At 57.5% G+C, this 9,589-nt stretch overlaps 2 protein-coding genes and 1 long non-coding RNA gene across 3 annotated transcripts; all 3 read right to left on the reverse strand.

Annotated features, from left to right (window-relative positions):
* Window positions 1-955: 955 nt before the first annotated feature.
* Window positions 956-3,266, reverse strand: LOC146545574 (maestro heat-like repeat-containing protein family member 2B). The gene is made up of 7 exons (XM_085223285.1): window positions 2,979-3,266; window positions 2,700-2,822; window positions 2,409-2,564; window positions 2,063-2,185; window positions 1,674-1,753; window positions 1,247-1,382; window positions 956-1,130 (listed from the first exon to the last, which is right to left on the reverse strand). The coding sequence occupies exons 1-7, from the start codon at window positions 3,264-3,266 to the stop codon at window positions 960-962; spliced, it is 1,077 nt and encodes a 358-aa protein (XP_085079411.1). The 3' UTR covers window positions 956-959.
* A 1,887-nt stretch (window positions 3,267-5,153) lies between these two features.
* On the reverse strand, window positions 5,154-6,085 carry LOC146545575 (uncharacterized). The gene is made up of 4 exons (XR_014879887.1): window positions 5,996-6,085; window positions 5,763-5,876; window positions 5,607-5,680; window positions 5,154-5,274 (listed from the first exon to the last, which is right to left on the reverse strand). It is a non-coding gene; the product is annotated as an uncharacterized LOC146545575 (long non-coding RNA).
* Window positions 6,086-6,093: 8 nt separating this feature from the next.
* LOC146545576 (uncharacterized) lies at window positions 6,094-8,787 on the reverse strand. The gene is made up of 6 exons (XM_085223365.1): window positions 8,608-8,787; window positions 8,327-8,449; window positions 7,769-7,946; window positions 7,444-7,595; window positions 6,939-7,082; window positions 6,094-6,441 (listed from the first exon to the last, which is right to left on the reverse strand). Exons 1-6 carry the CDS (start codon window positions 8,785-8,787, stop codon window positions 6,250-6,252), a joined length of 969 nt encoding a protein of 322 aa, XP_085079491.1. The 3' UTR covers window positions 6,094-6,249.
* Window positions 8,788-9,589: the final 802 nt, after the last annotated feature.

Below are 9,589 nucleotides of genomic sequence, written 5' to 3' on the forward strand. Positions count from 1 at the left end.
TATTCAGCCCCTCACACAGGCTCCCGATGTCTCCTGTCTCAATGACTCTGTTGGCCGCCTTGGCTGGAAAGAGTACAGGAGAAAAGGGAAGTCATGCTTCTGGAAACTGAACTGCTTTCCATGGTGGAGAGACAGAGGACAAGAAGAGAGCTGTGCACAGTGCCTCTCCCCCCTGTAAACAGGGCCCAGCCTGTAGGGCTCTGGTAGTGCTGCGGAGGAGAGCACAGGGCTGGTGCACGCCCTCTCTACTCACCTTGGATTCGGAGAAGGGAACTCAGGCAGGTGGCAGCCAACTGGCGGGATGTGGGCATGGGGTCACAGGTCAGCGGAGCCAGCAATCCCACCAAGGAGCCAAAGTGCTCGCAGGCATCTCCTCTCTGCAGTGGCGAGAGACAGGAACAAAGCTGTAGGCAGCCCCAGCTCTCCCTAGCTTCTCCTGCCTGTGCCTTCCCCACACAATGGGTGACACAGCATGCACAGCTGGGCGGAGCTCGCCTTCCAGCACAGGGGCACTGGGGAGGGAGCAGGGAGCATGCAGTGGGGCTCTTTACTCACTTGAAGCTCTTCACATGTAGCCAGCATCTGGGAGCAGGTCTGCAGGGCCCTCCTTCGCTCCCACACGTTGTTTGAGGTCACTGATCTCTGCAGGACCTGGAGCAGAACATCTGTCTTACTGAGGACATCTTTCCTTTCCTGCCATCCCTCTCCCTGTCCCTCTTTTCCCAACAGTTTCCCTCAGAGCCTGCCCTGTGGCTCCACGCGGACCCCCGCCTCACTGAGCACTGACACTACTGCTCCCATTCTCTGCAGACACTCCTGCCTCCTAACTCGGAAGGTTCTCCTCAGCTGTGGCCTGCCAGAGGCTGGCTCCGGCCTTTCTCCCTGCAAGGCACATTTCTCTGCCCATTTCTCAGCTCTCAGTGAGCTGGCCCGTTAGCAGGAGATTTCTCCCCCTTCGATCATCCTCTCAGTCCCCAGATCTCTGTCCCTGCTATCGACAGGCAGCATGCTTCCTCCCTTGCCCCACACATACTCACAGGGACTATGTTCTGGAAGAATCCATGGGGGGTCTCTGTCTCAAGCAGGACCACCATGAGCCGGCCCAGAGCTTTCAACGATGTTTGCTGAAGCTGAAAGCAGAAGAGGGGATTGAGGTGTGGCATCATGGCTGCTGCCAGAGCATAGGTTGTGTATGCTGAGGTAGGGTTCTGAGGCGGAGGTGGCCGGGAAAGTTACAGCAGGTTACCTGCAGGAACTGTGCTGCTCGCTGTGATTTCCTGATCTTCAGCATCATCTCTGCTGAAGGGTGTGACACAATGTTCTTGCAGCACAGAGCCAACATTTCACAAGCATCTTTGCTTCCTAAAGAGGGCTTCAACTTGCTGACAGGAGGAAAAAAAGGAAGAGAAAACAGAAAGGGCCTTTACCACTGCTCTCTGGACTGATTCAGACAACACCCAAGATTCTCCTAATCAACAACCGCAAAGCCAACACCTCCAACCCGTGCTGCTGGAGCAACGCCTGCCCAGAATCTCAGCTTCACTGGGTACAGCAGCCCAGTCATCTCTCTTGCAGATGCGGCTCCTCACCCCCTCCCCCTCCAGGCCTTCGGGAGCTACCCAGAAAGGGGGACCACCATCCTGCCTTGCAACCCCAGAGACTTCCACCCTTACCTCAACTGCTCCAGGGCCAGAACCACCTTGAGGGGCACTGGGGAGACAGGGGTGCCCAAGTAATACTTCCTCAGCAAGCCCTGCAAGTACCAGAGAGACATTGTCAAAGTGGGCAAAGGGGCACGCCAGAGTTCTTCTGCCTGACCCATAGACAGACAGAATTGCCACAAACCAGCCCCATCATTCTCATATTTCCATGAAGACACTGCAGGATGCAGCAGCTCCACAGCTGGTGGACCTAGCCCGCCACCCAGCCGCTGTCTGCTAGCTCCCAAGGTCCCCACCAGCTGGAGAGTGTGGCTGAGGGAGACCTGCATGACTCCAGGGAAACGAGCCTTGTGGCACAGCCCAAAACTCCTCTGCAGAGAGCCCTGGCTCTAGGCACTCACCATCAGGATCTCCAGCAGCTTGCCCTTCAAGGAGGTGTTAAAGCAGGCGGAGCCACCCACAGCATGGAAGGCAGAGCTGAAGTCAGTGATGCTCTGCACCAGCGCAAGCTTGTTCTGCAAGTCCTGAGGCCCAAGAGAGAAAAAAACTTTCTTTGAACTGCGGGAAGGGCTGCGGGCTCTAAGGGAGACATGTGGGGGCAACGCTAAGGGAAAGGCTTGGATCTTCATCTGGGCACAAACCGTTCCCCGAGGGACCTTTGGAAAGAGAAGGCCCATCTCAGCATCCCCCCATGTGGAGGGGCTGCAGCTGGGCGCTCAGACACCCTGGCACGTTTTGAGCTCTCACCCGACAGCTGCAGCTGTACAGCAGCAGGATGTTGCCCACGATGTCTCCCTCCAGGCGGGCAAGCAGCTGTTCCTTGGAGGCTTGCAGTGCCAAGCTGCCATGGGCGAGGATGAGAGCGCTGCGTGTAGCATGAGCTCTCTTGCTGTTCAGCTCCATCTGTGTGAGGAGAAATGCCTTGAGACACTCGCCCAACAGCCCCCAGTGCCCTGTGATGCACCTGGGCCCCCAGGGCAGGAGCTGCTGTGAAAATAAGGCAGAAAATAGCCAAGATGGAAACCCGTAACACTTTACCTTCTTGCTCCTGGAAATCCTCCCACTCTGGCCTTTGCACAGCCTGGACGCAAACATGGTGAGTGTGTCCAGGACTGTGTGGAAGTTGCTCTCAGCAGCATGGCTGAGAAGAGAGATCATTCCCTGCACAAAAGAACAAGGGGCAGTTGGTGCAGGCCTGAACCTACTGGCACGGCCAGGACTGAGGAGATCGAAAGGCTCGGAGCAGGGCCAGGAGAAGCTCTCTGCCACAGGGTCAGAGTGGGGATGCTCGCAGGAGCTGGAGGGAGGAGAGCTCACCTTGGCCTCAGATGTCTCCTCTGCATTTGCCTCCTCCAGGTGCTGCAGCAGCTTCTCTTGGATGTGGAGGACTTCCTTACAAGCTCCCAGAACGGTCCCCAGAGCCTTGTACAGGAAAATCTGCGCGGGAAGGGAAGGAATAAGCTGAGGTGTGGTAGCAGCCTGACTTTGTGGAAGAAGGCCAGGTGGGAAGGACTCATGCTCCCTAGGAGTCACTGAGAGCAGCCGTGGGGCCGAGCTGTTGCCAGCCCCAAGGAAGTTTGCAGGGAAAGGCCCTCTGGGAGTCATGGGCCGTGGAAGCAGCATGAGCAGCCCACGTGGGCAGAGCACCAGCCCCAGCCCCAGCTCCAGTTGGGCACCTGCAGCTGCACTGCTAGGTAGAGCTGGGGCAAACTCACTTTTTCTCCAGAGCTGCTGGAACAGCTGCTCAGCTGCCGGCTCAGCTCGCAGCTCAGGGCCTTGGTCCAGGCCTCATCCTCCACGATGTCCAGCGATGCCCTCAGGAACTGTTGGAGAGCAGGAGAAACCAATGTTCCCTTGCCCTTTGCCTCTTCCCACGTTCCCAAGTCACTGCAGACTTCTGGGGACAGGTGCCTGGAAGAACAGCCCCTCTCCCAGCTCCCCCCAGCATTCCCTCAATTAAAGCTGCCTGCCACTCTTCTCCTAGGACCCCCCTTGGGCTTGGGACAAAGAGGAAGAGGCAGCGCTGCAAAGGCGTGCAGCCGCTCCACAGCAGCTTTTGAGAGGCAGTTGCTGTCCCGTGGTGGCTCATATGGGAGCGGGGCTCCTTGGGACAGGCAAGCACTTCTCTGCACTGTGTCTCCCTGCAATGCTGTACCTTTATCAGATGGTGCTCCCACTCTGCAGAATCCGGGAAGCTCTCATCTTTCCCTGCACAGCAACAAGAAGCAAAAGAGCTTTGATTGGAATCAAGCCACAAAAGAAAAGCTGCAGCAAACCTGGCTTGGCCTGGGCACTTGCCCACTGCACCTCTCCCTCCCCATCAGCACTTTACCTTTGAGACGCTGCAGCAGCACGGGGATCTCAGCAGCCCACATGGCCCCCACAGCTCTGTGGATCCTGCTGTGGAGGTTTTGCATGAGCAGCAAGGCAGCGGCTTGGAGTTCGCTGCCTGCAAAAGGACTCCCTGCCACCACCTGAGCGAGAGCAAGGAGAAATAGGGTCATTTCTGCAGCAAGGGCAGTGGCTTCCCCCAAGAAGAAAGCAGCTTGGCTCTGTCCTGATGGGCAAGGAGCAGCCAAAAGCTTTGCCCATGACATTGCAAGCTAGGGAAGAGAATGGCATCCCCAGGAGTGAGGCAGGTGCTGGCACGCTCGGCCATGCTGCTTCCTCCTCGGGGCTTGTGGCACCAGGCTCTGGAGCATCTACTTACCAGCAGACGTGCCAGCAGTGTCTGGGGAGTCAGCAGTGGGCCTGCAAGGAGAAAGAAGTGCTGAGTAAGCTGAGTAAGCTGAGTAAGACTCCAAGACACTCTGTGCCCTGCCACACACACCTCCGCTCTCCCTTCTGGGTGCTCCCTCTGCATTCAGCAGAGCTCACAGGGGGAGTTTCTGCTCCTACCTTGAAACATGGAGCTGAGGAAATGGGGATCCAGTTCTTCCATGTCCCGCACCATCGGGTCCCCTCTCTCAGCCAGGGCATGGATGCAGCGGGAGACCGGGATAAGCATGCCGGTGTACTCGGCTGGCACCACGTACAGCAGCAGCCGCGGCCACAGGAGCTGTAAGGAACGAGGCAGTTGAGCGTGTCAGCATTCCTGCTTCCACTCAGAGATGGACTCTGAATTTCCCTGAGTTTTATGTGCTTCAGAGCACATAGGAGGACAGACCTGGGGTGTTGGAATGGGATGAAGAGCATGTGGTGCAAAGGCAAGGAGTAGCAGCAGGGCAGAGTGTGACTTACTTTGGAGATCCTTCTCTCAGAGACATCCAGTGACCCCAGGATGTCCATGCACATCTCTTGGATTGCTCCCTCTTCCTTGGCTTCCTGGGCGGAAAGGTCTCCAGCTGCCTGCACAACAGTGTTGTTGAAACACCAGTTACTCTCAGTTCTCAGGAGCCTCTCGGGAGGCTCAGGTGTGGCCCCGCTGGTGCTTCTGTGCCAGCCTCTGAACAGCACAGATCTTCCAAAGGAAGATGCTGCCCACTGTCCTTACCCTTCTTCTCGTGGTGCGGCTGAACTCACTGAAAATGTGCCCCACCACATCCCAGGCTGAGCAGCTCCAGGTGTTAACGCTGAGCAGATCCTTGATGAAGTGCAGAATGGCCCTCCTCACCTGCCAGGAGTCAATTGTGGATTTGATTTTCCTGCTCAGAAGGCCAAGGGAAGCCACCTGCTCATCGGGGCAGCCCTTTGGGCATGAGCAGAGACAACAAGAGCAGAGAGGAAGCCTTGGCTCCTGAGGTGAGGGCCAGGCCTTAGCACCAGGCTTTGCATTTTCCATGCGCAGTACAGGGACCTGACCGCTCCACTGTGCCTGCTCTCCCCACAGGAGCCATTGCAACCCTGTTGTCAATACCCCAGCACCTCCCTGGGCACCCAAGCCCTGCCAGTGTTGGCATCAGCATTGCCACCCCAGCAGTGCTTTCCTTTCTCAAATCAGCTCACCTGGGTCCTGGGGTCACTGCACACACACTGCAGAGCCTCTGCAACCTGGGGCAGCTTCTCTGTCATTGCGGGCTCTGCAAGAGATGCACAGAAGCATGAGTGGAGGCACCACGATGGCAAAAGGGATCCCTGGAAGTCCCGACCCGTGGTACTGACCATCAGAGTGAACCAGAACGCCGAGGAGTCCCAGGGCTGCCACGCATCCAGCCTCCCTCTCACCGCCCAGCTGCGACTGCAGAAACAGGACCATTTCCTCTGGGCAGATTCGGGCTGCAGAAAGGAAATCCCGCGCTGTGTTAGCAAGCAATTCGTGCCCATTAATTTGTGAGGTTTGAGAGAGAGGATTTGGCCAGGGCACCGCCAAGCATCGCCAAAGCTCCTCTCCTTACCCTGCAGCAGGATGCAGTGGGTCAGCTCTGCTCTGTCAGCCTCTCTGTGCTGTTTGGTGTCATCAGAGAGCTGTGGGAACAAAGTCCATTTGAGAAAATCGTTATCAGTATTGAGGATGGAAAAGACACTGTGCTGCCAGCTCTAGTCTCCTGTTGGTACTCTTGGAAGGAGGACATGCAGACAAAACACAGCCCGCCCCACAGCATCCCCAGGGCACACGCACAGCCCTGGAGCAGCCATGGGCATGCAAGAGCTAAGGCTGAGCAGCTGACAGAGGCTCAGAGCTTTGCAGTCCTTCTGAGACTTTGCCAAGAGGGAAACTGCTGTGGGCACAAGGATAGGCTTCCCTTACCTGGTAGAATACAGCACTGGTGATGGCCAAGAACTTGTCCTTGGAGATGACAGACTGAACTCCCTCTAAGGCCTCCAGGAACATATGAAGGCTCTGCAAGAGACCAGCAGAGAAAGAAAGGGCTGAAGCCACATCTAGCCACTTGGGAGCGGAGGAACTGATTCCCAGTGGTTTGTCTGCTGGGAAAAGCTCCCGCACAGGCGTTCCTGTTTGTCTCCCCCTCCCAGCAGCACCAAGAGAGTCTCTGTGCTCAACCGAGCCCTGTTTGGGCATTGTTTGCAGGCATTTTCCCACCCAGCAGCCCTCTTCTTGGTCCCCCTGGCTGTTAGCACACAGCTCCTCAGGCACTCAGAGCCCCATGGTGGTGAAGCCTCCCATTCCCAGGATGGGCCCCAGTGACTCCTGGCTCTGTTCTAGCTCCTGTCTGGGTTGTTCCTTCCTTGACTGAAGAACTCAGGAAGCCTCAGACCTCCCTTCAACACCTATTCCTTCTTTCTCCAAGGGCTCCCAGCCTCCTCCCTGCATCCCACTGACCCCTCATGGCACTTCATGGGCCCCACATCCACACTGAGCCCTGCGCAACATCTCACCTTGGTCACCATGCAGGTGTCTTGGACGTCCTGATACTGGTGCACGAGCCAGAGGAGCTGCTCCCAGACGTGCTCTCGGGGCAGCTCCTCTTGCAGGAGGACAGTCATCATGGCAGCCACAGCCCCAAGGACGGCCTGTTTGTCCTGGAGAGGGATGGCAGAAGCCCGGCATCAAAGACTGAAGGTTTGCCCTTCCTACAGAGAAGACTTTTTCCCTTCCCCTTCCCCATTCACCCGTGCCAGCAGGAGATGGGCTCGCTCTCCCTGGGCAAGCAGGTTTTCCCCACACCCTCATCCCCAGCTCTCCCTGCCACAGTGCTGTGACATGCGGCTGCTCCCTGGCAGGGAGATCCAGCCCTGGGAACAAATCTAGTTCAGGACCCATTGCATAGCCAGCCATTTCCCTCTCGTCACCCCCTCTGCTCTCAGCCTTCTGGGCACAGACAGAGCTGATGACATGGATGTCCCCATCGCCATCCCAGGCTAGGAATGCAGCAGTGCTCACCTTTTCCTCCTGGCAGTCCTGCCAGTTGCTCAGCACAGAGCAGAAGAGCTGGTAAAGATTTTCATGGATCTGCTCTTTTTCCGTGGCAGGCCAAGGGCATTGCTTTCCAGAGTACAAGTGAACCTTGACTCCTTCCAACCATTGTTTCACAACTGAAAATAACAAAACAAAATGAAAAAAATAAATGAATAATTAATTTAAAAAAAAAAAAAAGAGAGAGAGAGAGAGAGAGAGAGAGAGAAAGAAAAGGGAGCCTGTGAGAGTCTGCAGCAGGGTGAGGTGCAAGGGCTGTCCTGAGCCCCCCTGCTCTGGGGCTGGCACTCACCAGCACAAGCAATGCGCAGGGTCCGGCCGCTCCTCACCTGGCCCACCACACTGCGCAGGCCAGCCAGCATCAGCCACACAAAGGAGATGCACTGTGGAGCTGCAGAAAGAAAGGAGAGGGGCACGGTCAAAGCCTCAGCAGTGAGGGAGGAGAGGCTGAAGCCCTGCACCCCCCAGCTCTACGCAGATCATGCGCAAGGGGAGAGACCCTTTTGCCCAGTTGTCATTGGTATCAGGAGGTTGAGGGCACTCTACCATAGGTGCTGAAGAGTTTGCTCAGGGTGACAAGCACAAACTCCTTGGACATCTCCCGTGTGGCCTTCAGGTGGCCCTGGAGCTCGGCCATCACCAAGCTGAAGTGTGTCCGGGCCAGAGCCACCAGGACATTGCTGGCAGCCGTCCTCACGCTGTCCATCACGCCCTGAAAAAGAGTCACTGGTGACACACGGCACAGGAGACTGCCCGAGGCCTTCCCTTGGAAGGGCTAAGCCAGCACTGTACGCCAGCAGAACACCAGTGCGGGCAGGCGGCTCCCTTTGCCTTCGGGAGTGACCCTCACCTGGGCTGCTGTCAGGTCCTGGGACACCTCTGCCAGCAGCCGGTTCACCACTCCGCATGGCGGGCGGCTGTCATCTTCCCTCAGGACGTGCTCCAGCTCGCAGTACGCCTGCGCTCGGTCACCCTGGGGACAGGGATAGGTCACGTTTTGCTTTGCCCTTGTTCCCGGGGAGCCGCCCGCTGCCACCCATCGCTGTGCCGATGTGCTGCCGGGGCCTGGCACCCACGGGACCGTGGCACTGGGCCAGGGCAAGGATCAGTGGTTGGACGTCCCCAGCTCACCTCCTGGTCTTGCAGGCGCTGCAGCAGTAAATTCACGGCACAGACGGGGACAGGGCTTTCCACCCTGCCGCTCTCCCTGCGACGTGTACGTCTGGGCAAGCAGCCCACACAGGCAAAGAGACCTGGAAGGAAAGAGCAGAGCAGCTGTCGCTGGTGTTGCTTGGAGCCAGGGCCGAGCATCCGGCCAGCTCTGGGAGGAACGCTCCTCCAGCCCCACAGTGGGGGTGGACTGCGCTGGCATATGTGTGGTCAGCGCAGAGAGGGGAGAGAGCCTTCCCCTTGCTGGGGTACTGGGGAAACCATGGTGGGAGGCTGCACTCAGCAGAGCAAGAGCAGTGCTGCTGGCACATCCTAAAGAGACACTGGTGGCACACACGTGCTCAGGCAGCATCACGGTGTCCAGAGAGGTGGAGGGACCTCACCTCGAAGGGCTCTCAGCCGCTCCATCACAGCAGGATGTTTCCAGATAGACACAACGCTCTCTCTGGGTTCACTTCCTGCGCGTCCCACAAGCGGACTGAGCCACCGCTCCCACCGCTGCCACAGGGGTGAAAGCAACAACTGTGACATCACAGCAAGGAATGACACCTCACAGAGAATGACGTGCCCTGGGCTGGGGACCAGACAGCATGCAGGGCAACCCTGCTCGCCCCAAAACACAGCTCGTTTTTTGAGACACTTGGTTCTGCGCCAAAGCAGGGAATCACCGCAGTGGGTGAGGGAGAGCCCCTGCCTGGGAGCAGCTGCCAGGCGCCATTGCCTGGCATTGCCGTAGAGACTGGGAACTCCATGCCGGGAGGCACTGAGGCCCCCATTTGCTGCCCAGACATCCTTTCCAGAGAGCTTTGCTGTTTTCCATGGCCACATGTCAGAGACAGTAAGGAGACTCCACCGCATCTTATCAAACAAGAAGACCACCATCCGCTTGTCGTTCAAGTAGGGTCATGGGAGGCTGTCACGAGGAAATGGCAGAACATCAGGT

This window comes from Meleagris gallopavo, chromosome 1 (assembly GCF_905368555.1).
Source record: "Meleagris gallopavo chromosome 1, MGAL_WU_HG_1.1, whole genome shotgun sequence".
Taxonomy (NCBI): Eukaryota; Metazoa; Chordata; class Aves; order Galliformes; family Phasianidae; genus Meleagris; species Meleagris gallopavo.